The following is a 26,190-nucleotide window of genomic DNA, read 5'->3' as shown; positions in this document are numbered from 1 at the left end:
CTCTATATGGGGATGATGATGTCTCCCCTTAAAGTACAGGACCACATGAGGAGACCAGCGCAGACTGACACAGTCTCAAACACTCGTTTATTTTTAGCAGGGGCTGCCATGTTGCCTGCGAGGTAACAGCCCCGGTGGAGATACTGCAGCACTGAGTCATGGTCCCGGTCTCTGCAAGCTGTGCGGCTCTCAGGTTCACCGTGTTGCTTAATTAGGACATCCCGGAAGAGTCCCGGTCCTGTGCGCAGCTGAGTGACGGGGCAGGGAGGCAGGAGGTGGGGGGGACCGCACGGCACCGCGGCAGCGCAAAGCCACGAATCCTTCCAAGGGATATTGACAATCCCAACAAAACATCCCGACAGAAATTCACCGCGGACCAGAGGAGGGAGGTAAGGATGGCTTTCCTCACTGAATGTCAAGTTTAGTTGATTTCCATGCTGGGGGAGGGGATAGTATCCTGCAGAGGGGGTGTCCGACTGAGATGTGTGCGCAGAAATGTCCAAACAGAGCCATGTTCACCTGCTTCCTGTGCGCCATGCTTTCTTAGATTGCCATTGAATTTTTTTCAAAAGCTCGTGTGATGGCGCATTGTTTTGATTTGGTAGATTTCATCTCTGACTCTTGGATTGACGGTGATATTGCGTCGCGGACCGTGAAGCATCAGATTTGAGGGGCGGTGATAGTCCTGTCAGCATGCCAGTGCCATGTCACGTTTTATTGTCAAGATCTATGGCCTGTTTGATGAGCACCTGTAATTATCCAGTGTGAGTTTCAAACGGCCTATTAATGTTTAAATTATAGATTATAGGCTGTAGAGTAAAGACCAAACATCAATTAACAAAACAATCTCACCCCAAGGCAGTTTTGGAGCTTTGAATTATGTCAAATATCCTCCATGTTGGTTTAAAAGTTGAGTTAAACTTTAGTTTTACTTTTTAACTTTTAAGCTTTTAAACAAGGACAGGAGGTGTTTTCAGTGCTCAGAAAAATGACTTAAAAATTAATCCATCTCATAAAGAAGATCATGCGATATGATCAAAAATGGTCCTTGACTGTTAGGTCTTACTCAAATGCTCTGTCTTGATTATAAGACCTATATTTAATTGATTTCAGAGCTTTTCTTGATTGATTATTACCACAATATATCCAGTAGATCATTTACTATATATAAATATAGGTATAGTATAACTAAAACTCACTTTTATTCAGTTAAATTAAATCATGAGGCCAACTTACAATCAAATTAACAACAAAAATAAAGCTGCCACAGCATCAATACAGTCAGCAATCGTTCACTAACACCTCAGCCTCCTGTGTCAGTGTCTGTAGCATGAACACAATACAAATAAAACATTTTTTTATTTAGGTTGTAAAGCTGTATTAATTTTTTTCCATAAGTTACAGTATAGTGTAGCACACAGAGGCCTATATTAGAATGTCTTACAGTAGATCCATAGCAGCAAACAGCAGGCTGTGGCCCAATATAGCCCCAAAGATCAGATACCAAGCCAGAGGGTTCAGGAGACACATGGAGGTCAGTTTGAAGTCAGTTATATCTTTCCACTGCAGGAACATGTGTGCTTTCTCAGCTGTCGGTGGGGTCTTTATGTGTCAGACAGTGTGGCCCACCTGTCTGCAGGAACAGAGGGAGGAATGTGTTCATTTAATGGGAGCTAAAGTCTGCTTAATTCAACAGCTGAAAGGTATCGATTGATAAATTCTAATGGCTGCAACATTTGTCTGGTGTTTTATAATCTTTGTGCCACTAATGGTTTGAACCCTCTCTGTTTAATATTCAGTTTCTGTGATGGGCTGAATTTGAGAAGGGTATATGAAAAGCTCAACAAACATCATTGGCTCTTTCTTTGCATTGCCATGGAGAATTTGGCTGGTTGACAATACAATCAGTGCTGACGCTGGCTGTTTCTGTCTCAGAGTTTGACTTTATTATATGAGCGAGACAGTGATTAAGTGAAGTTTTTGTACTTGAGTAAATACAGTTGTTCATTCTCCATCCTCTGTTTAATGTATAGAATTTAAACTGCAACCACAGGGCTCCAACAAGTTTTTATTATACATTCATCTAAAGATTGTTCATGAATCAATTAATCATTTTGTCTATCAAACATCAAAAAGTGAAAACTGCATTTAAAATCTCAAAAGCTCAAGATGCTGTCTTAAAGAGTAACTTAACAACCCCTGAAACTTGTTTTTCTGACCTCCAGAGGTTTAACTTCTCATTTCGCTGCAATGATGCACAGGTGTACTCCAGTACCCTGTGACATCACTGTTGGGCGTGGTTAAATGGCTCTGAAATCGTAGACGAGACGAAGTGAGTTTGCTTCAGAAATAACAAACTTAATGAACTGATTGTTGCAGATTACTTTGCTGATGATGAACTAATTGTTTAATTGACGAAATGTTTGAGCTTTAATATAGTTAAAACATTCAAAAACTTCTGAGAACACAGCTTTATTTGAGCCACAGAGTACTACTTTCTAAGAGGCACTAATACAGGCACACACTGTATTATAAAGGGTTTATAGTCTGTATGTGATGGCTTTAAAAATGATTAATAAAACACTGGAACAACCTAAGTCACCTAGTCCGCACATTTTTATGCCTTTTTACCACGTTTCCCACTGTTCTAACTGCCAGAAATTAGTAAGTCATTTTCTATATCTTATATGTTCGTAAGTCATTAATTAAGGTTTCTTGTGTCATATTTGAGAAGAATAAACCAGACAAAGAGGACTTTTCACAACCTGACAACCCTACGGTTGTTCTCATTTATGTTGCAATGCTAAATGATTTATTAATGTGTAATGTTTAAATCATTTGTTTTAAATGTAGATGGGCGCTGAGAACTCATCAGGATAAACTTTTGGCTTGTAGCATTTCTTGCACATAAACACATAAACATGTTCCCTGGAATCATGGATTGTTAATGCTTGATGTACATATATAAAGGGTGTCTGGTAATCCCATATGGGTCAGACCACAAACTAACTATAAGTCTTGTAAACAGCAGCTTGCTTCATATGTCACTTGTTGCACATGATCAACCTACACTGAGCTCTCCAGGATTCAGGTCTTGCCTAAGAGCTGCCCGTTGTGACCCACAGAGCAGAAATAGTAGCTGAGCCCTGCGATAGGCATCTGGCAGCGCTGAGAGGTTTCTCCAGAGAGATGACTCGATGACGCCCATCAGGATGTGTTTGCTGCTCACAGCACATAATTACTAGACATAATTTACAAAGATTACAGACAGGGAACACAATCCAGTCTACATAGCTACATATTAATGCCAAGCCTGTTGGTGTTTTTTATAGACTATTTGTAAAACAAATAAAACAGATAATAACTCACACCTCATTGTGTGTTGGACGTGAAGGTAGCAGGTGTCATATTATGAAGTGTGTGTTACCTAGCAGTAGTTTGTGTAAACATGCAGTGGGTCTCTGGATTGAATTGCACTCTGATGTCTCATAAGTAGTGGAAAGAAGCCGGCATGGCCTCTTTGGGATGCATATGGCAGGTCAGTGTTAAAGACAAAGATACAATATGGTCTGCGCCACGATCTCCAATGTGTTTCACTGGCATTCGATTACAGCTGGAGATTTGTTTACCTCTCAGCAGTAAGCTAACCTTGTCAATACTGCGTGCACATTTCTATATTATCATGTGTGATGCATAAATATCTGTGGCACAACACAACTCAAGCAGTCCAAACAGCATCCTCTCCAGAGTGTCTCTAAATGACAGTGGAGTTGTTTGTGCTAACATGTGGAAATGTCAACGGGGGAATATCCATATCTAGAGTTCTTCTTAAACAATACCATATGGGCTGTAGGCCTGTAGTTTAGATTCATGCATCTGAATAATGCAGGAAACTTATTTCTGCACAAAAAAAAAACATTTAATGTGCTTCATACTAAACTAATTATATAAATAAAAACAGCTAAATAATATTAAAAGTATGACTTTGTGAAATCACAAATTTGAACTAAAAACACGTATTTATATTTTATTTATTGGGTTCTTTCACAATTTTGTGGTTTGATTATTTCATTTTATTCTCCTCACTGTGGTTCTTCATAGGCCAAAACAGAAAGCTTTGAAGATACCGTATATTTCATCAGGTATTTTCCCAGAGATTCTTTCATTTTTTTCCACTCAACAAAATTTTCTGACTTCTCTTTCAGCCTGGCTCTGTTTCTCCTTGATCCATTTGTGTGATATGTTCATGAGGTTGTGGCTGTGGCAGAAAGCCAGACAGCTCAAACAGAGACAGTCTTCATAGAAACCCCACTACACTGGCTGCATGTAGTTTTACTCTTTAATGACTTGGGCTGACTTTTTGAAAACAGGAAGCAGCCGGGTAGGAAAGTTGAATAGTTATTCTGTCAGTCAGGACCCAGTTTTGATCTCTCACCATCGCACAATATTCTTCTAGGATCAATAAAGTAAAACATCATGCTGTATCACAAAATTAATCATCAGCCTGAGATTAGAAAGGCAGCTGCACAGCTTAAGAAATCATTCCTGCTTTTGTTTCTAGGTTCGTCACCATGGAAGGTTTAATTGAGCGGCTGGAGCGAGCTGTGACTCGCCTGGAGCAGTTGTCCATCACCATGCAGCCGTCCAGCGGCATGGCTAACGGGGACTGTGTCAACGGCATTGACGGAGGTCTGTGCTTCAGTAAACTAAATAACTCATCTCAGAGGTTTGAGGCAAAATAGCTTCATTCTGTTTCATCATATAATGTTCTTAAGTTAAGTAGGCAGTTATATGTGCCTGTGTTTCCAGGTTTGTCTCAGTGCGTCGAGGCCTTTGACGTCGTACTGAAAGGTCCAGTGGCAGACTACCTGAAAAACAGTCGAGCCATAGGGAGCGATGTCGAGAAACATGTAAGTTGTGTTTGATTCATTCACTAAAATGTGTTTGAACAGTGTCTTTTTATTGTTTAACATCCTGCAGCTCCAAGCTACCAAAACAATCATTGAATATGCTTTTCTTAGAATATTATTCTTCCAAAAACAAAACAATCCAAGACATTAACACTCTTGGTAGAAAAGATGTCTCGTTATCTCCCCTCTCCCTCTGTAAACTCTCACAGAAGATGGCTGCCCACCATGACCCGGGTTCTGCTCGAGGTTTCTGCCTCTGAAATAATGTTTTTCCTTGCCACTGTTGCCAAGTGCTTGCTCATGGTGGTCATGGTTGGGTCTCTGTAAATAATATTATAAAGAGTATTGTCTAGATCTACTCTATATGGAAAGTGTCATGAGATAATTTCTCTTATGATTTGGTGCTATATAAACAAAATTTAATTGATTTGAAAAATTAAATCCAGCATTATTGATTGAGTTTGAAGGTTCAATGTGTAAATGTTTGTGTGTTTTATGTAAATAAATGGAGTGGAACATTCATATACTTTGGTGTAAAACTGAAACTAAACCTACACCCTTGACACACGATCAGTCTACATATTCAGACTATAAAGTCTCACCATTCCACACAGATGTTGGGTGACAATTGATAAATCACCTCGTGCACGTGCATAACCCGACAGATGTCACCACAGCTGCTGTCTTTATGCTCTGTCGGTACAGTGCAGGTTTGTTACTCTACTGCTGGCAAAAAGCAACTATTAAAGCAACTCCTCACCAATCTTACACACCAAGTTTAATTTACTATTCATGAGGAGTACTTCTGTATGAGTTAAAAAGAACAAATACCTGCTCTCACTTCATTAAACCACCCTCACAGAGAGGACGCTGCCCTTCATTTTGAGAAATCCTCAGTTTAAAAAGAGTTAAGATGAATACCAGTAGAGCAACTCAGTGCCAACCTTTATTGGATTGGACGTACATTTATAAACAACTTTAAACGACACTAGATCTCTCTAAGATATGCACGTCTCTGGAAAGATAAAGGTTATAGTGATGAGTGTGTATTGGGAATGTGTATCTTCCAAAAGAAGATATGCAGTGAGGTGTGTGACTCTCTACAAAGTTAGGAATGGGAGTATGATTAGACTTTTATCTTACAGCAATTTACATTTATCAAACCTTTTCTTATTTGGTAATGACCCGCACTCCCAGTAGGACTGTGTGGATGTTTTTGTTGTAAACCGGTTGGCAATTATAGCTGCATTTTGTCCTTTGGAATAAATCCAAAAAACAAAGAGTGCTCCAGATCAGAAGGGCAAAGACAGACACAGAGAAATGACGTAGAAAAAAAAAGAAAAAAAAAGAGTGCTTGTGTTTCTTCATCTGCACCTTAAAAGAAGAGTTCATGTTTCTGTGTCCCATCACTGAATGGGGTGAGAAGGAGGGGGAGTGTGTGAGCGAAAGCCAGAGGTACTTTCTTTAAGTTTGCAGAGCTCCTTTTATGGATAAAGCCTTCTTGGTGGTTCCCTTGGCCCGAAACTGAAGGTCCTCAGACACACAGAGGGCACAGCTGGCTGGGACTAACCCACTCTGTGTGTGTGTGTGTGTGTGTGTGTATGTGTGTGTGGGTGTGTGTCAGTGTAGAAGCATTAAAATTATGTTAATTATGTTACACTACTCTTGTCCTTTTACTTTAGTTTATACTAGCTTCAGCTACACCAAAACGAGTGTTTGAGTTTTTAATGAAGTATATGTTATCTTGGTTATTGCTGTGTTTGGCTTCTTACATTTGACTGGGTGAAGTCTTTTTGACAACACAGCTCCCTGAAAGTCTGAATCTGGAGGAAATGATCCACTAAACTCAGTTAAATCAGTGAATCTGGGTCACCTAGTTCTGCTGGATCAGCAAGCAATCCACAGGTTTCTTGAGTCTCTTGAGTCCCCTGTGTTTATAGCTCCGTATGGATTTAGTCATGCAGGATGGATCTGTAGATCTGACTCTGAATCCAGATCTGTGATACTGATTCTGAGTCTGCAGGAAGTTCCACTGATCCACTGTGTCAGCAGCAACAACTGCGTATTGTCTACGATAATAGTGGGATTACTGGCAGCTACTTAGGCAGATGGACTGTTATATGTTGTAATAAGATTTGTACAGCCTAAAAGAAAAGTAGTGAATGACCCAATTTATTTAGTATATGTGGCTTGGTGTTTGGCAGGTGTAGGATGGAAAAGGATCCGGATTAATGGAGACTACCGACTCGTTATGCATGTTGTTGGAACCCTGCCCCGCACTTTTCACAGGAAATCATGTATGAGTTGACAGATTAATGGAGAATAGACAGTGAAGTTGATAGGTGTAATCCATCTATCTATTATGTGTAACCTCTTATCCTCATCAGGGTCACGGTGGGCTGGAGCCTATCCTAGCTGACTTTGGGTGAGAGGCGGGGTACACCCTGGACAAGTCACCAGCTTATTACAGAACACATATAGTTATAATCAATAATATCATATAATGCAGCAGTGTCCAAAGAGGGTCAGGTCTGACACTGTGAAGATGCCTGGGGCCAATATTAACATTTTAAAGTACAAAAAGCAACTGTTCTATTACAATTTTATTTTTATTGTCACAATTATAATTTTTTTAAATGACAATGTAACCAAATCTAAACCAATCAGGCGTGGACAAATCTAAAAAACATTTCTGCCTTTCTAACGTCAGATAACAGAATAAACATTATGGAATATGTTGCTTGCATGAAGTTGATACAAATCTGAACCTCATGTTCATTTTAAACATGACTTATTATGAGTTATGCAAAGTCTGTTAATATTTAAGTTTAAAGTGTATCACTCTTGCTCTTCTCTTTCACTAGATCATTCAGAAAGTAATATTTTGGGTTACATCTACAGATATATAACACCAGCAGTTATGTCCTTAGAAGTTAACATTTAGCACATTCAAATGCTTCGTTATGTCAACCAAAAAAAGCCAAATCTTCCAGCCATACAGTATCTGACAATCCTAGCAGGCCATAAATAATAAATTATTTAGATGGGGCAATTCCCTTTCCTTCCTGTGTTTTTTGCAGTGCTGACATAGGAATGAAACCTCTGACATTATCATCATTTTTATCGTCATTATTTTTCTTTATATTTTTTGTTTAGTCAAAATAGGACATGGAAGTAAATGATTTCTGAGGGATTGTGTTTTATGACTGCAATGAATCTATTGATACTGAACATGTCACGTTATTTTAGTGGGAAAGTTGTCTTTATCACGAAGTATGTGAGCCCTCAATGTCAAATGATTGCTTGTAATTGTTGCTTTGCCAACAGACAGCTGTTTGAAGTTTTAAAGTTAGCCCCAAATTAAAAGGTTGTCTGACAGCGAGGCTAAGCAATGGAAATATTCTTAATATGGTGTACACTTCAACAGATATTGATTATTGTGTGACAAATTATATTTTTCTGCTGACCCTGTCCACAGCAGTGCATAGCTCTACTTCTCTACTGTAGCTAGAAGTAGCTCATACAACCCCACTTCAAAATACTACAGCTAACAGTATGAAAGATGCTGAGGCATTCTATGTAAGCATTTTTTATTGATAATGAACTGGTTGTAATATAGAAATAATTAAATATTCAAATCAATATTATATTTTTATATTAAGTTAGGATATTATCAGCTACATTCAAATCCTGAAATTATTTTAGGAGACGTGTTTCTGTAATGTCATCCTAAATCGAGACACAGACAGAGGAAGTTTCTGTAAAAATGCCCCAGGTTCCAATCAACAACTGTACAACTATAAAAACTTAACATAATATAACAATATCTAAACTCTGATTTTTTATTGGGGAAACCAGAGCACCTGGAGAAAACCCCACAAAACTTGATGTTATTTTCCTTCTTCTTCTTCAACCCCAGAAAGTGACGGGCTCTCTTCCAGACAGAAGGTGGTTCTGCTGTCCTCTGTGGAAGATTTCCCTCAGCCTCTTTCTGGGATTTGAGGGCCGGTGCAGGACTGATGGTCTCCTGCTGCTCACGCTGCTTCTTCTCAGCAACTTCTTCTTTTTTTTTTTTTCGTCTTTGGATGTGTGTGGGAACCAGAGCACCTGGAGAAAACCCACAAAACTTGATGTTATCTTACTCCTCCTCCTTCTTCTTCTTCCACCTCTTTGGTTTCCTCAACCCCAAAAAGTGTCGGACTCTCTTCCAGAGAGAAGGTGGTTCTGCTGTCCTCTGTGAAAGATTTCCCTCAGCACCTTGCTGAGATTCGAGGGCCGGTGCAGGATTGATGGTCTCCTGCTGCTCGCACAGCATTTCCTCTGGAACTTCAGCCTGTTTTGTTGGTTCAAGGGGCTCTGCATTAGGGATGGATTCCTGCTACTTGCAGGGCTCATCCTCACAGTCGTCATCATGGCTGGTGATTTTTTGGGGAGCCTCTCTCTCAGCCTTGAGCTCAGTGGAGAGCTTCAGGTTGAGTGAGATCTGAACACTGAGCTGAGTTTTCAGCTCGTCCAGCTCACTCCCAAAAATCTTCTCCTTCTCAAAGGCATTTTGCTGCAGGATAGTGATCTCCTCCGCCATCTTTTGACGGAGGGCTTCTTGTTCAGCCCTCAAGTTGTGGATCTCATGCTGAAGGGTGTCAGTAGGGTGGAGTAACACAGTTGTCTTGTCGATTTTGTTTTGTAGAGTCTTGTTCTTCTCTTTCTCCTCCTGGAGGGCAGCGGTGGCTTTATCAAAGTCAGACTGCAGATGTTTCTTCTGCAAGATCTCGTTATCAAGATCACGCAGAGAATTCTTGGAGAAATTTGTTCTTGTTTTTCTTTGCCTGGAGCTCGTTGGTGAAATTGATGATGTGGGCCACTTACAGCTCCTCATCTACTTGGGATGGTCTCTTTTCTGGGCAAGCTTCATTAAAATGAAGACTTGGCCCGGTTTTTGTGTCTATATCACTGTAATTTGGAAGACAGTCTCCACTACTGGAATAACTGGATCTGGAATCTTCATCAGTGAAACACGGGTTGTCAAAGCATGTCATTCTGGTCGGTTGTATATGATCATCATCAACGGAGCTCTCAACATCTGTGTTGTTACCAATGATGTGTGGATCTCCATCAGTGCTGCCCTCGACATCAGAAGACCTTTCGCTGTTGTTCTCCATGTCCACATCGTAATCGCTCAGGCTGTCGGTGAGTGATTCTTCACAGATGTAGCTCTCAATGTCTGACCATCTGTCTTCATCTTCACTGCTGCAGTCTTCAGTGTCTGAATTATCATCAAAGAAACTCTCAATGTTGGCATCTTGAGCACTACAATTCTCAGTAAATATTTCACTGAGACTGGCAGAAGATGGCTCTATGATTGAGTTAGCCTCGATAGCTTGAGGGTCTGACTTGAGGGTCTTTTCATAGCTGAAATACATCTTCTCTAGATGATTCAAGGGCGAAAAAGTCATGCACTGAAGTGCCTCATCTGGATATGAGCTGTTTTCCATCTTTTTTTCCAGATGAACCATGGAAAGGAAAGGGTCCTTCAAAGATTCGCTAGGTGTGACTCTCCTTTCAGGATCCACATCAAGAGTTGACTTGAGAAGGCTTAGGAATGCCATCCTGTCGTCAAACTCAATGTCGTTTTTTTTGGTCGGGTAGGTTCTTACCGCATCCTCCAAATTCTCAACGAAGTCGAAAAATGTGAACATAAATTGGGCTTGGATGCCTGTCTCTGCCTGGAACTCATCAGGTGACTTCAGCCTAAACCCTGGACTGTGGGGGTCATCATTCAGGCAGAAATATGCCCAGGAGTATACTCCTGCAACCAACAAGTGGTCTGCAGGCTGACCCAGCAGGTGCACTATAGATCTAATCAAATTATATGAACATTCTCTAGGGAAAAGCTCCCTACCAAAATATAAGAATGCCATAATGCATCCCACTCCCCACATGTCAACTGCTTCAGTCAGAGGGAGGCCTAAGGTCACCTCTGGAGCACGAAATGAAGAAGGCTGCATCATTGTTCCAATGGGCACCTCGCTCACCTGACAGGCCAGACCGAAGTCAATGAGTTTGATTTTAAATGGCTGATCTTTATGGTTGACCAGCATTATATTGTCGGGCTTTAAATCCGTATGGATGATACCAATACTCTTTAAAGCATCAAATGCTACCATGAGCTGCTGGATTACAGGACGAATTTCATTAAGATTTAATGGAATCCGGCCTCTCTCTTGCAGCAGGTCCCAAAGACTCCTGTCCAGCATTTCGAAGGCCAGACAGGACAGGTTTTTAAATCTAAAATCCTCTATGAAACTGACAATGTTGTTTTTGTCAGGATCTAGGGTCCTGATCGCTTGAAGCATTTTGACCTCCTCTTCAATGACTTCTGAGACATTTCCATTGTCTTTGTGGATTTTCACTGCCACTTGATTGCCTGTCATTATATTGAGACATTTGGCAACTTTTCCGAAAGATCCCTCACCACTGAAGTCTATAACCTGATAGCGTGTGGTGCTGCTGAAAAGTACATCATGCTTCTGTACTTCATATGGTTTTGCATTACCTGAAGTTGAAGTTGCGGAAGACATTTTTGCAGTCAAATGTTTCCAAACACAGAATAACTCACTTGCGTTCTTCTCTCTAAAGATATACAGAGGGAGACTGACAGGGTTCAGCTTATAGTCTCTATGTGAAAGTAACATGTGACATCATCGAGTTCCCTGGACATAAAAGTGACATCAAAGCAAAAAAACACTTTCAAATAAAAACATGTTTGTGTGCGTGTGTGTGTGTGTGTGTGTGTGCGTGTGTGTGTTTTTGTGTGTGTGTGTGTGTGTGTGTGTGTGTGTGTGCATGTGCGTGTGCGTATGTGTATTTGTGTGTGTGTGTGTGTGTGTGTGTGTGTTTGTGTGTGTGTGTGTGTGAGAGAACATGGTAACAGCTCTGTAACACCGTCTATATTCAGTAGCATGCAGCTTATTACATTCTCTCAAATGTGTCATGTGTTGTAATCCTAACTCGTAGGTCGATTATTGGTTGATATTTGGTTGTCACAGATATATCGGTATTGGTATGTTGTCCAATATGTGCCAATATGAAAACATTGCTTTTAGACTACATAATCCAGAAAATTATGTTTTAGGCAAGTCTAGATCTATTTAATGTGGAGTGCAGGATGGGCTGATGAATTAGTACAGCATTTTCAGTACTGCAAACGTTGTACTGGCATCTTTGGTCATGAGCTTTGGACAGCGACTGAAAGAATGAGACTGCGGATACGAGCAGCCAAAATGAGTTTCCCCTGTAGGCTGAGCTCAGAGATAAGGTTGGGATTAAAGACATCTGGAGTGGCAGCTCCAAGTAGAGCTGCCGCCCCTTTGCAAAAAAAGGAGCCAACTGAGGTGGTTCAGGCATCTACTTAGGACGCCTCCTGGGCATCTTCCTATGGAGGTGTTCAGGCACGTCCAACTGGCAGGAGACCCTGGGTTTAATAACCATGTTTGATCGATCACTGAAAAGTGTTTATAAAGAAAATTGGCTGATATATAATGATATTGAATCTCAGTCATGGTCTAATCCTAACCTATGTGATTCTTTATGATTGACAGGCGGAGATGGTGAACAACGCCCTGCAGACTCAGAGAACTTTCCTCAAAATGGCTGCCACACACCAGGAACCTGCACAGGTACAACACACTGGTGCTGACTGATGAGCCTTATATGTCGACAAACACCACGGGTCCTCTTCTACAAAGTCTGCTTTTCTGCAATGTTTCTACAGTAGTACAGAATGGACAGACTAAACACTGGCTCTAGAAGAGGCCTTTTGCATTTTCCACATGTTTCACAGCAGGTTTCACAGTAAGTTTCACAGAGGGTGGGGAAGAGATTGCAACCAGCAACTACACCAATAGATGACACTAAATTCTAAACACTAGTCCCTTAACTACTGCAGGTGATGCACAGTGCAACTCTAATCATGACATTCAGTTACAAATAGCTTCAGATCCTTTAAAAGTAGCCGGACATGAAATGGACTGTCCTCCCCTCCTGTGTTCCCCAGCCGGCTGGACTGTTCACAGAGGGATTATGCTGCTCTTTGACTAAGAAAAACGCTAATACAACACATTCCCAACATGTTCACGTATAGGGAAAGGGGGGTGGGAGAGAAAGCTGTGTGTGTGTGTGTGTGTGTGTGCACAAGAGAGAGGGAGAAAGCCGATATGATATCATCTCATTGGCCTTCTGTTTGTGTTGCGTGTGCGTGTGTGTTACAGCGTCCGCAGAGCCCACCAGGAAGTGATTACTCCCTATCTGCCAGGTCATTGGTTGAAAGGCGGTGAAAAGAGCGTTCAGACTGTTGAAATGCAAACAAGGAAAGCATGAGGGTTTTTACAGAGAAAGAGGGAGAGAGGGACAGACCCAAGAGAGGAGTAGATGGAAAAAACTAAACACAGAAAAAGGAAGGAAATAAAACTCCCATTAAGTCTTGTTCCCTTTCCAAGTATGTAATTATCATGAAGTGCTTCTTTCATTTCTTTTTAACACACATATACCTTCCTCATTTTCTAAACTATATTAGGTAGATTTCAAAATTTGTCACAAAAATGAGAATTTAAGACTGTTGTGAGACGTGATTCAAAAACATTAATCTCTTTTAAAAAAGATTTTCAGTTTCAGTTTCATTATTAAATTATTAACACATTACCTTTCACTTGAGCTTGACTGGTAGTTTGCATGATAACTTGTGATTTGCCCCAAATGGCTTAAAACAGCTCTGGTATTTGGTAATACAAATGTATGCTGCTTATACTGCGTCCATGTCATACAGAATGGGAGATAGTGATGATAGGAAAGATTTACGTGTTTATGACTTGTGAGCATTTATATAATTATACAAGTGAGGATTTAATTACAGAGTGGTTGTGTGTGGGTTAAAAACAATGTGCATTCATAAAACATTGCTATATCCGAGTTTAATTAGGATGAATGACAGACATATGTTGACATAAGACTTTGACTTTTGTTCCAGTAGCACTATCAAGTCCTATAAAGAAGCTCTAAAAGACGGTCGAGACTACTGAAGCTTTAAGAGGTTGAGACACTGGTTCTCTATAGACAGTCAACATGACCTATAAACCCTTTAGTGCACAAACACACACTGAATTCCCACACACTCACCAATACACACACACACACACACACATACTCTGTCGGCCTGACTTTTTAATGTCTATATCTGTAGTCCTCAATACAGATCAGGCAGAGGAAGAAAAGTGCGTGTGACTCTGGCCAGTGCTGCACACACACACACACACACACACACACACACACACACACACACACACACACACATAGAGCTTACAAACTTCTGGCCTTTCTCTGCAGCACAGCCCTGTTGTGCTCTCTGACTTTTTATGGGCATGTTCTATATTTGAGCCTGTTGTCAGTGTGTGTGAAAGTGTGTGTGCGAGAGTTAGATAAAGTGTGAGACATAGAGAAAGAGAGAGAGAGAGAGAGAGCAAAAGAAAGTAAACCTCTCTCTCTCATTTGACCTCAACTTGGCCCGTTGACTGGGTGTGTGTGTGTTTTTGCAGGTTTCACACACACTGTGACAGTTTTACCTCCTACAGCTGTTCTCCCGTTGTCACCCTCCACTCCACATTTGATCCACTGCTTGTATAGGAAGTCAAGGCTTGGACGCGCTGCTATTGTAACACAGTGAGCATCAAATAATGTGAGCTGACGTTGTGATCTTTTTGTTGGCTCATCGCTGTCTGCCTCAGTTCTTATCCACATAGTTATATATAGGCTACATCTGCAATTAGACTTTATTTGGGGGGGTTAGACTGAAATCTGTCCGAGGAGCAGTGGAAATTCTGAATCATTTTGCTTATTGAAATAGTTTTGTTCAGCTCAGTTCAGAGATTATCAACTGTGTAGTTCGGAACATCAGTAAGCCATTAGATCTAATAACGCTGGCTATAACTGAGCTGCTTTTAATTCTAATAAAGTTCTGCTGAGAAAATCAATACCCCTCTCATATCTGTACAGTAAAATAAATTTGCCTCCAGGGTTTGTGCTGAGCTGTGTGCTGGCAGCAGCTTCATGTTGTAACTCTACCAAAGGTTTTGCTCTTGGCATGAAAAAACACAAACAGGTTTTTGAGGGACTAAACAATTGAAATATAATTAGTGAGGTTTAAAGGTGTTGATAGGCAGAATTATTTAACCTTTGGTAAGAGGCTGTTGGCTGTTTCCAGTCTGTATGCTTAAAGTATGTAATCTGTGTAAAATAAAAATAAATATGTGTTCTGAGTTTGTCAAGGAGAAAGTGTTATAAACCACCCAGCCAAATTTAAATGGTGATGAAGGAAGGAAATAAGGTGTCAAAATCAGGTCTAAATGACCAGTATTCTCAGCTCAGCATGTGTTGAAGCCACACCCACTCATGGGAGCAGTCAAACAGCAATTTTGAAGCGACTGAAACGTGTCAGATGAGTTCAGAAAATGACATGACTAACTGTGAAACACACAAAATGAATTTAGCTCTATCTCTCTGCTAGAAGTGCAGTCGTATGCTCAGGGTGGCCTCAGCGTGTCATCGAGCCACCCTTTAGGACCGCCCACAAAATCCTGGACTGAAAACCGGTGAAAAACTGTTTTAACCTCTAACTCCACATTTCAGTAATATATTGTTAGTCTTTTCACATGTTTTCAGCAGCTATTTTTCAACATATTAAATGTATTTTGAAAATCTCAGAATTGCCTCTACACTGACTTTAACTAAGCTGGCTCCAATTTCATATTTAGCTAGTGTACAAATACAAGAGTTTTATTAAACGTTTTATAACTCATACAAAACAAATAACATCATAAAGTAGCAATTCAACAATGTGAAATAGTGTTAGTGCTTTTTGGCGATAGTTAGAAGATAACTGTATGATACTTATGAAGCATTGCATAATTAGCTTGGCTTAGCATGAAAACTGGAAAAAAAATCTAGCCTTGCTTTGTCCAAAGGTTAGTTTTAGTCTGATGTGTGACACCCCATAAAACCAAAACTTTTGCTTCATGTACAGATTAAACAAACAAGATACAAGATTTTTGTGTTTTCTGCAACATAACTTGCACATGAAATGCTGTGTAATAGTCAACTCTCAACCAGCACATGAACCTGTTAAGAGGTGCTCCATCTAACACCATGAGAGCATTGTAGATTTATTTGACTTTAGGAATGTAGCTGTTTTTGTTGGCAAATTACTGAAGGGTTTTACATGGAAAAATGTTCTCTTGCTCCTGTTCTGACTTGATGCCGACGTGTAAATTTGCCAGAACATTTACAGGTTACAGTACATTTGGGAATAAAGCTAAAATGTTTCTTTTTGACTGAGTCCTGTCAGCACCTTATACTTCTTTACTCTTTACTCTGTCTCAGACGATATATCTGTCTCTCTCCTCACTGTGCGGCACGATTGAGTTAGGGAGAGACCATACTCTGACTCATAGAATACAAGATATGCTTTCAAGGCTATGATGACGTTGTTGTTGTGTAATGTAGAAAGGACCTGTAAGAAAATGTTATTTTAAAAAACAGTGTCTGTGTCCAGCACACACAAAGGGCATCCCTCATGTGCAATCAGTTGTTGGAGATTGTGCTTGTGTTTTTTTAAAGATATTTTTTGGCCTTTTCAAGCTTTTTATTTTTGATAGAGACAGCTGAGGAGTGACAGGAATGTGTGGAGAGAGAGATGGGGAATGACATGCGGGAAAGAGCCACAGGTCAGATTCAAACCCTGGGCTGCCGCAGCAAGGACTGAGCCTTCGTACATGGGGCGGTTGCTCTACCGACTGAGCTAAACGACACCCCGTGTTCGTGTTTTTTTTTTTTTACAAACTTTCACATCAGTTGCAGAGCTGAAACCTTTTTGAGTAATCAGTTTTGTCTTTGAATTATTTCATGGGGCTTTTTGTGCCTTTATTTGGAAAGTGACACCCGAAACTGGAGTCGTTTGGACACTTGTCTATTAAGGCTGTATATGGATATGGATGACTGGATAAACACTGAAAATGAAAGCGTAAACTCAACATGAGGGAGAAAAGTGATGGAACAATCACCTAATTCATAATCTATCATCATCATAATCATTTCTACTTTTCTACTGAGCAAACACAGCACATCTCCATTTGCAGCCGTACAGTATCTGTTCTAAGACAGGGGAGATACATCACCTCAAAGCTGCTCGCACACAGATATTAGATTGATTTAGTGAGAGAAAGGAGAGTCTATCTCAGCTTATGGAGATCATGTGCATCTGATTGTGGGAAGAATTTGTTAGGAGAAAAAGAAGGGGAGAAAGCTTGCTTCTGTTTTTGTGGCTCTTTTGCACGCAAGCATAAAATTGTATGTATATGTACACATACACAAATGAACTGTGTAATAAAAAGTACTTTACACAGCTAGTGATACTTTGGGATATATGGAATTTATAGAAATTGATGCTATCATAGACACTGGCGTATCTTAATGCATGTGATCAGTCAGCCACTTCAGTAACAGAGCCATGTTCTGCAGTGTGTTCTTCAGCTCTTCATCTGAATAAAGAAACCATTTTTTTTGTCACAGCTCATTAACAGCAAATGTTTCACATAGCAACCAGTTCAATTCAGTTCAGAGCAAGAAAGCTGCAGCAGCAATTCCCCAATGAAACATTGTGTTCCTGGATCTGTGTGTGTGCAGGCGCATGGTAGGTAAACTGTAAACACTGGAGGAGCGGTATGCCTTACAAGGCCAGAGGGATCTCCCCATGAACCGAGGAATGTTTGTAGGAACGGAGCGATGGGGAGGGGAGCCGAGAGCTGAGAGACAAGCTATTCTGTAGCTGAGATCTGGAAGTTCCAGTGGAAAAAGGCTCGGGCTAATAAAATTCAGTAGTGTCCTGTAGCCTAGTTTAGAAATTACTGAAGCTGGGTATGGCTGGGCAGGGAAACAATGTTCGGGTTGTAAAATCCAAAGTATCTGAAACATGTTTAAGAGAGAATTCTGCATGTAAAAGAAGTTATTACTGAGGTTTTAGGAATTTCCATAATTAATGTATCCTACCACTCTCCCTAACTCTTTTATCTGGCACTGACATCTTATCATTTTCTCCTGCTGTCCTATCCTAATTCCTGTCTCTCCTCTCTCTTCTTCTGCTGCAGACAGAGTTTTATGACCTGCTGAAGCCAATTTCGGATCACATCCAAGAGATCCAGAGCTTCCGAGAACGAAACCGCGGCAGCAGCCTCTTCAACCACCTGTCAGCCGTCAGCGAGAGCATCCCCGCTCTGGGCTGGGTGGCCGTGGTAAGGAAGATTAGAATGACTCTCGTGCACATATGATGTGCATCAGCTTATAGAAACATGACAAAGCACACATAATATGGTATATAAACAGTTGTTGCTGAAATATCAAGTAATAACCAAGAATTGTTTGTTTTAGCCTTCAACAAAAATGCTTTGACTACAGAACAAACTGCAGATGTGAACACTGACATGCATGTAAAATCATCAGAAGTCTTAAAATTTAAGTCAATCTAAGCTTGAAAAAGCTCTTAAAAAACACAAATTGTGAGAAAATCTTGAGTGCAATTCTGCATAAATTCAAGTTAAATAAATAAAAACTTTGCAGACTGATGATACTGAAATAAACACAGTCCTCCAATAGTATTCGTCCCTCTTTTTGCATTTTTCTTAGTCTGTTTCCCATCAGAACAGAGTCTCTTCTTTTGACTTTAGGGGCGAATATCATTTAGATTACGATCAAAGCTTTTCCACTTGGAAAAAACCCTGGAGCTGGATCTGCTCAGTGTACGTTACTGTCAGGAGGGAACTTTTCCCTTCAACTGTGTCAGTTTTTCTGCCTTTTACCCAAATGAAGACAAATCTGCTGATAAACAGATGCCAAATGTTTGTTTCAGTCACTTTGGACCTCACAGTGCTTCTGTCACGCTGACAACGAGATAAGTGTTTTCTAATGAACTTTTCATCTCTTAGAGTCAGAAGCCGGGTCCGTATGTGAAGGAGATGAATGATTCTGCCACCTTCTACACCAACAGAGTGCTGAAGGATTACAAGGAAACGTATGTGTTGTGTATTTAAGTTCTTCACAATAAGTGCCGTCACTGAAGTATTATCTTTAATCTTTAGATCATGCAGTTTCTGTTTCTGTTTTTTTTTTTGGAAATACATGAATTACAAAAGCCTGAGTACTCTGTCCATACCATAGCAATGATTGTGCATGTTCACTTACTATACATCATAAATACTTTATATTACTATGAATATGCAGAGTTTTCTAAATCGCTTGAGCTGCAAATATTAAGTTAGCAGTAATGTTTGGAAATGTTACAGTATCTTTTAGTGGTAGTGCATTTAAATTTTAATGGTTTTAGTTAAACCTTTAAACCAAAAATATGTGCAGCCTTAATGGTTTAATTTAAATGAGTGTAATAATACTTTATTATACTAATACATTATGTAACTACAAGGCTTTTCAAAAGCAGCATCAATGAAAAGTAACCCCTGCACACTGACTCCAAACCACAAAATGTATTTAAAGAAGAAGATAAAGAAGATTTCTTTAGGCCAAAATAGATTTAGGCCAGAATCAGAACACAGGAATCTGACGATAGATTTTCATACCGTACATTAATGGAAGCAGTGACTGCCCGTAACAATAGGAATGATACATTTCATAATGGTTTGATGTGATGTGTGAGAAAAGTTTGCATATTCACTTTTATACTGTGCAGAAATTATACCAAATAATGACTACATGTAACAGACACAATGCGAAACTCAGTAAAAAAGAAAAAAAAAAAGTTTTGTTTTGTAGGACATGTAAATATTATCACACGTACATAGCTGACATATGATGTGCATACTATATATACTGTCTCAAGTACATTAAGCAACATGCTACATAAATCATTTATCTTAGCATCCTCCAAACTCTGCACCATTGCACTATTGTCTTACTGTCTACAAATTGTTCATACATACATATACAGTATATATTTATATCTGTACAAAGTAGTTACATTAATCTGTATATAGTAGTTCAATGTTTAGGTATACCTTGTCAAGCCTGTCATGAGTTGAGGTAAACTTTCCTTTAAATGGCATAAGAACGAGGCTCAAGTGTCTCTTTTGTTTTGTTTTTATCTGCTTCATTGTGCGTTTGTCCACTAAATGACACAGGATAATGACACAGGATAATAATAATATTCTAAAACATAACGTAACGTAAACTTTCAACAGTTTATTAGTAGAGATTCAACAACCACAACATTTTCTGATATTTCTCCTCTCTCTAGGATTTTGAAATGCTACAAATACTTTACAAAATATCTGTAGGTGGTCTATCCAAATACATCTTTTCTTGACATTTTTAATGATGTTCTGCTCCAGTTAACCCTCACATCCGCTTCTTTTGCATCCAGTTCCTACATCACTGCTTTCCTCCTCCTCCTCCTCCTCCTCCTCCTCATGTCTATTTTAATATCTTTGTCTCCCCCTCTCCTTCCCTTCTCTCCCAGCGACAGACGTCATGTAGACTGGGTGCGTTCCTACCTGTCAATCTGGACTGAGATGCAGTCCTTCATCAAACAGCACCACACTACAGGACTGGTGTGGAGCAAGACTGTGAGTACAACATCTGTTCATTTATTAAACATTGCTTTACTATTACATATACACCTTCCTCCTATAAGAGTAATTCTAGGAATAATAATATAAATGTCAAGTATGTTTGTGCGTTCAGCCATCATCCACCTCCTCTTTTTCTCTGAAAGTTAACAATACACATGCCTAAAAGTAATAAATTACTCCTGAACAACTTGTTTATTATCTTAGCTGCGTTTTCATTTAGTTTCCATTCGCAGGCCTCGATATTTTTATATCAGAGCTTAAATTAACTCCTCCTTTTTGTGTCCATTTCCATTTTTAGTTATGGAGAAGCCGGTTACATAAACCGCTGCAGAGAGCATGAATGAATGAATGAGCTTCTCTCCACTGGCTGCACCCCGCGGCTCTCCATAGACCTCACAAAACCTCCGTCACTCCCACACACACTTCTGTTTATGGATGTCTGCTCTGGGACTCCTCTGCACTTACACTCGCTAGATCCCAAAGATTATGATGGCTCGAAACCAAATCCTTCAACACACACTTGACCCCTTTTTCTTGTTAGCTAGAAGGTTTCTTCTTCTTTATTCACTGAGGGAAAGCCGACTGAGGCTTCTCTGCTTCATGGAATTTAATTCTAATATAGGTTGTAGTGCAGTTTTTCTCCTTGAAGGTCCACTCTGTAGGATTTAGTGGCATCAGGCGGTGCAGCTGCTGATTACAAACTACGTTAGCTGCAAATTGTGCAAAAAGTGTTAAAAGTGATATGAAGTGTTAATTAGTGAACTTTAAAGGCGCTGATAGCCATGCTATGCAAATGAGTGGTATCAATCTTCTCATCTAACTCTCAGCAAGAACCGAAAGGGGAATTCTCCAAAACGTTTAACCGTTTCTTGCACGTCAAATGATGAAGTTAATGCTCAACAACTGTTTTCTCTATGAGGAAACTTGAGAGCCTGCAGTGGCTGTGTGTGTCAGCTGTTGCTCCTGCTGTCAGACGACAGAGCTGAAGTGTGTGTGCGTACAAGGCGGGGAGTGTGTGGTACTAACAGGTGGTCCTTAGGGTTTACTTGAATGGAAGTTTTCTTCACAGAAGAGCCCCTGACAAAGAGTCTGTGTACACACAGCCTGCACCGTAACCTAAACTGCAGGGCTGGTCCCCCTTCAACGCAGCCGTCATCTGCTGCTCAGATAAGGGTTTTAGTGACACGCTTATACTCTGACATGCACAGCCAGACATATGGAGGTGGCGTCACACACATACACTACCGATTACATTAGTGTCCTGTGTATCAGATTAGGCAAAAAGTAATTTCAAATTTTATTAAAACATGACTGATGTCACAAACAAGGGAGCAAATTGCCCCAGCAAATCAAGATTGTTCTTATAAAATGTTTTATTTTTTAACAATTTGTGTCACTGAGTTGTTAAATATTTACTCAAACTGTGCTCTGTGTTCTCCTGTAGGCAATTTCTGGCAGTCTCTAAACATTTAAATACAAACCCGGGACTTTTGACCACTAATTAATTACCACAGTCTAAAGCAGGGCTGGAAGTAGTCTTTTTTTTAAATCCGCGATTAATCTAATTATTTTGATTAACTGATTAATTGTTTGGTCTATGAAATGTTGTTTTGCCATCCAATAGTCCAAAGATACTCAGTTTACTCTCACATAACACAAAGAGAAATAGAAACAGTGAATCCTCACATTTGAGAAGTTGGAATCAGAGAATGTTTGATGTTTTTGTGTGAAGAATTATTAGTCGATTATCAAATTTGTTTCTGTCAAATGATTCATTGTTTCAGACCTTGTCAAAAGCAGTAGAAAATGTTACTATTCATCGCAGTAATGCAAGTTATTTGTGAACCAAAATGTGGACAAAACTGACCAAACGCAGAAAGAAATAAAGAAAGTGCATTTTTCCCCTGCTTCAGACAAATATGTTTGTGTACACCCATAAATGCACAAACACACAAGCAGGCACGAACACAAAGAAGCAGTCACAGTTTCACACACACACTCACACACACACACACACACACACACACTGGTTCTAATCCAGTGGCATGCACTGAGCTGTTTAGTGTAACAGGTCAGCATTGTTCAGCAATGATATTCACGACACATGCGCCTCGTGTCAGAGGTCAAGTAGTCTCAGCTGTACTCGTACAGCACATTAAGCGACAGTTCAACCCCTGTGATAGGTGTGTGTGTGTCCGGCAGCTGCGACAGGTCTTCAGACAGCGAGTGTGTGCGTGTGTGTGTCTTTGTGTGTGTGTGTCTCCTCTCTGTAGAAGTCAATAGCTGGCTGTGCACTTCTACTGTACACAGCTCATCAGTGACAACAAAGCTGGAGATGACCAGAGCACTACTTACAGGACCTCATTAGCCTGATTACAAACACATACTGCTCAGCCAAACATTGTTCACAGCCACAGAACTTTATTTTAAATGCTAGTGGAGATACCAAAGTTTCCAAATGACACTAGAACTCACAGACATAGAGAAATATGATATATGGTATTACAACCTTAAAGCTGCTTAAAGGACCTACGTTTAATTCCTACATCCAAAGCACTGTGAGTTACTGGTAAGAAGACTTCTTGTCATCAAGCTTTAAGATATTTCTTGTGCAATACTTCCCCTGCTGGAGAGATTTGTTACGACAGCTGCTGTCTACTCAACACCTGTCAACGGCTGTGCTTTCTCACATGAAACGCTCACAAGGCCAAAATACAGCGTTACTTTCTAACATTTGACTTTCTCCCCCCGCCTCCTCAGGGCCCCATTGCTCCTCCCTCTCTCTTTGACTCCCCCACCGTCCCCAGCGCTCCCTGTCCTCCACCTCCTCCTCCTCCTCCTCCCCCCGGCCCTCCTCCGGTCTTTACTGATGAGGACTCCCAGCCTCAGGCGGGCGATGCAGAAGCCCAGCACTCAGCGCTGTTTGCCCAGCTCAACCAGGGCATGGACATCACTAAAGGTGGGTTAACTCGAGGGCCTGAAAGTTGATGAGAATAATGACAAGAGACCTGTCATAAAGTTATAAATAGTGGCAGTGATGAGCTGTTCAATGTTTGGTTAATGGTTAGTTGAAAGGTTTTCAGATGGTTTGGGTATGTACATCGATGATTTCTCCATCTGTAGGTCTGAAGCATGTTTCAGAAGACCAGAAGACCCATAAGAACCCCAACCTTCGTTCTCAAGCAACACCGACCAAAACAAAGACCCCGGGGGCTGTGACCTCGCCCAAAGCAGCTGTCCAGAAAAGACCTCCTCTGCTGGAACTTGAGGGGAAAAAATGGAGGGTGGTATGTAAAATGTTTACTTTGTCTTTAAGGGATTATTCCCCAAGTTAGACCACTGAGGTCAGACAGTGTTAAAGATTATTAACGTAATCTGTCTTCTTGTTGCAGGAGAACTTTGAGCAGAAACACGACCTTGTGATCGAGGAGACGGAGCTGAAACAAGTGGCCTACATCTTTAACTGCAACAACTGCACCTTGCAGATTAAGGGAAAAATTAACTCCATCATCATAGGTGAGCTGCCTGAAAAGCTTGAGTTCAAATACTGCTTTTGTGATTAAATTCATAATTTCTGATTATGGTTTTCCTTTTTATTACGAATATTGACTCTCTTCAGACAACTGTAAGAAGCTGGGTTTGGTTTTTGAGAACGTAGTTGGCATTGTGGAGATCATCAACTCCAAGGCAATCCAGTTACAGGTGAGAAAAACACTTACAGAGCAGTTATACTTCAAAAGACACATAATAAAAACCGTCTAGTTGTACCCTCGCCTCTCGCAAAGCGAGGTTACTCTAAACTCTTCTCTGTGGTCGTCCCCAAATGGTGGAATGACTTACCAACGGCTACTAGAACAGCAACATCCCTTTCTACCTTTAAAAAACTTGTAAAAACCTTTCTGTTTCGAGAATGCTTCCCTGCCTAACAAAACTAACAAAACTAACAACTATTCTGTGCTCCTTTACACCTTTCTCAGCTTATGTCCTCCTCTGTAAGTCGCTTTGGATAAAAGCGTCTGCTAAATGCAATGTAATGTAATGTAATATATAATATTCTCATTTGGATGTCAGTTATCACAGCTTCCTGTCATTCTGTGTTAAAACATCACTGACATCAGTTTACGTTTGTTGTTTTTGATATCTTAAAAATTGTGCCACACATACCTGTCAGTAATTGTTTGTCTTTAATTGATGTCGTTCTATAGGTGCTGGGAAACGTTCCCACTATTTCCATCAACAAAACAGAGGGCTGCCAGGTCTACCTGAGTAAGGACTCCATCAACTGTGACATCGTCAGTGCCAAGAGCTCTGAGATGAACATCATGATACCAGAGGAAGATGGCGAATATGTGAGTGTCTGAAATAAGGGATAGTCCTGGCCTCTTTCACGTGTTCAATTCTTGTCTTACAGTTTTTGTTCTTGGTTGTTCTGCAGAGGGAGTTTCCGGTACCGGAGCAGTTCAAGACTGTTTGGGACGGCTCCAAACTGGTGACAGAACCCACAGAGATCGCAGGCTGATTGATGCTTCATCGTCATCACCACCAGCACACCAAACATCATCATCAGCATTCATTTTAAAAACAACATATTTAATCTCTCCGTCCCCGTGATTTCATTGGGTTTTAGAGACATAAAAGGGATTTTATAGACAGGTACTATTAGCTGTTGGTCCTCTCATTGTTGCTGTATTTGTGGTTTCATGATGTTGCTCTAGCACTTTGAAATAGCTGATTATGACAAACTAGCGAATAGGTTATCGCTCTCTACAAAACACCCACACAATAAATACATATCTCAGGTTTAGGTTTCGCAAACCCAATGTATTTACCCTTTTCTTACATTTCTGTGCCATAGCAATAAAAGGCATTTATGTAAGAACATGTTACTGTTAAAATATAAGCAATCTCATTTTCTTCTAATTATTTGATTATATTATATGATTATTATATATCTACATTCATTGTTGTGTCTCATTGTATGAGAGTTGAAGCAGCATTTTGACAACACATTATTTTACATAAAAGGTTAAAGATTACCTGACAAGCACATATGACATTCAGAGGCCAAGCCGACAAGGATAATTTAGAGTGTAGGACTAGAATATTTTCTGTCTGATGAAGTGTATCTTTGTTACTTCTTTAAATGTGTATAGTGCATGGTAGTCATGTAGCACATGTTTCACTTAAGCAAGTGTAGCACTGATCAATGTATTTAGCAGCTGTCACAATCTTGCATAATACTGTATGTGAATTATAATCAACCAGTTTAGAAGAATGTAACATGTAACTAAATACTTGGCTACTTATTTCTCTGAATATTTAGAAATCAAGTGACAAGCACAGAATTAATACACCTTAAACAACTAACAGTAGAGGCAACTTTCACACTTGAGCACCCATTTCCTATTGTCTATATTACTTTGTACATCACTCTATCATCGGCATTAAAGAGAAGACCATGTACACCACTAACTCTTCAAAACTTTTAATTTACATGAAAACAATTTGATGTAATTGTGTATCATTTTTCAAATAAAATCAAAATCCTCATTGCTTGTTTGTGTTATTACAAGAGAAAGTTGCACTTTGCAAGATATTTC

At 40.1% G+C, this 26,190-nt stretch overlaps 1 protein-coding gene across 1 annotated transcript; it reads left to right on the top strand.

Annotated features, from left to right (window-relative positions):
- Positions 1-115: 115 nt before the first annotated feature.
- Positions 116-26,077, top strand: cap2 (cyclase associated actin cytoskeleton regulatory protein 2). The gene is made up of 13 exons (XM_010737928.3): positions 116-389; positions 4,562-4,689; positions 4,810-4,910; positions 12,509-12,586; positions 18,101-18,244; positions 18,935-19,020; positions 20,479-20,584; positions 23,351-23,549; positions 23,714-23,877; positions 23,983-24,106; positions 24,210-24,292; positions 24,796-24,939; positions 25,026-26,077. Exons 2-13 carry the CDS (start codon positions 4,572-4,574, stop codon positions 25,107-25,109), a joined length of 1,431 nt encoding a protein of 476 aa, XP_010736230.2. The 5' UTR covers positions 116-389; positions 4,562-4,571; the 3' UTR covers positions 25,110-26,077.
- Positions 26,078-26,190: the final 113 nt, after the last annotated feature.

Source organism: Larimichthys crocea, chromosome XIII (assembly GCF_000972845.2).
Source record: "Larimichthys crocea isolate SSNF chromosome XIII, L_crocea_2.0, whole genome shotgun sequence".
In the NCBI taxonomy this organism is placed as follows: Eukaryota; Metazoa; Chordata; class Actinopteri; family Sciaenidae; genus Larimichthys; species Larimichthys crocea.
The sequence above is the reverse complement of the archived record's forward strand: the minus strand, read 5'-3'. Positions and strand labels throughout refer to the sequence as shown.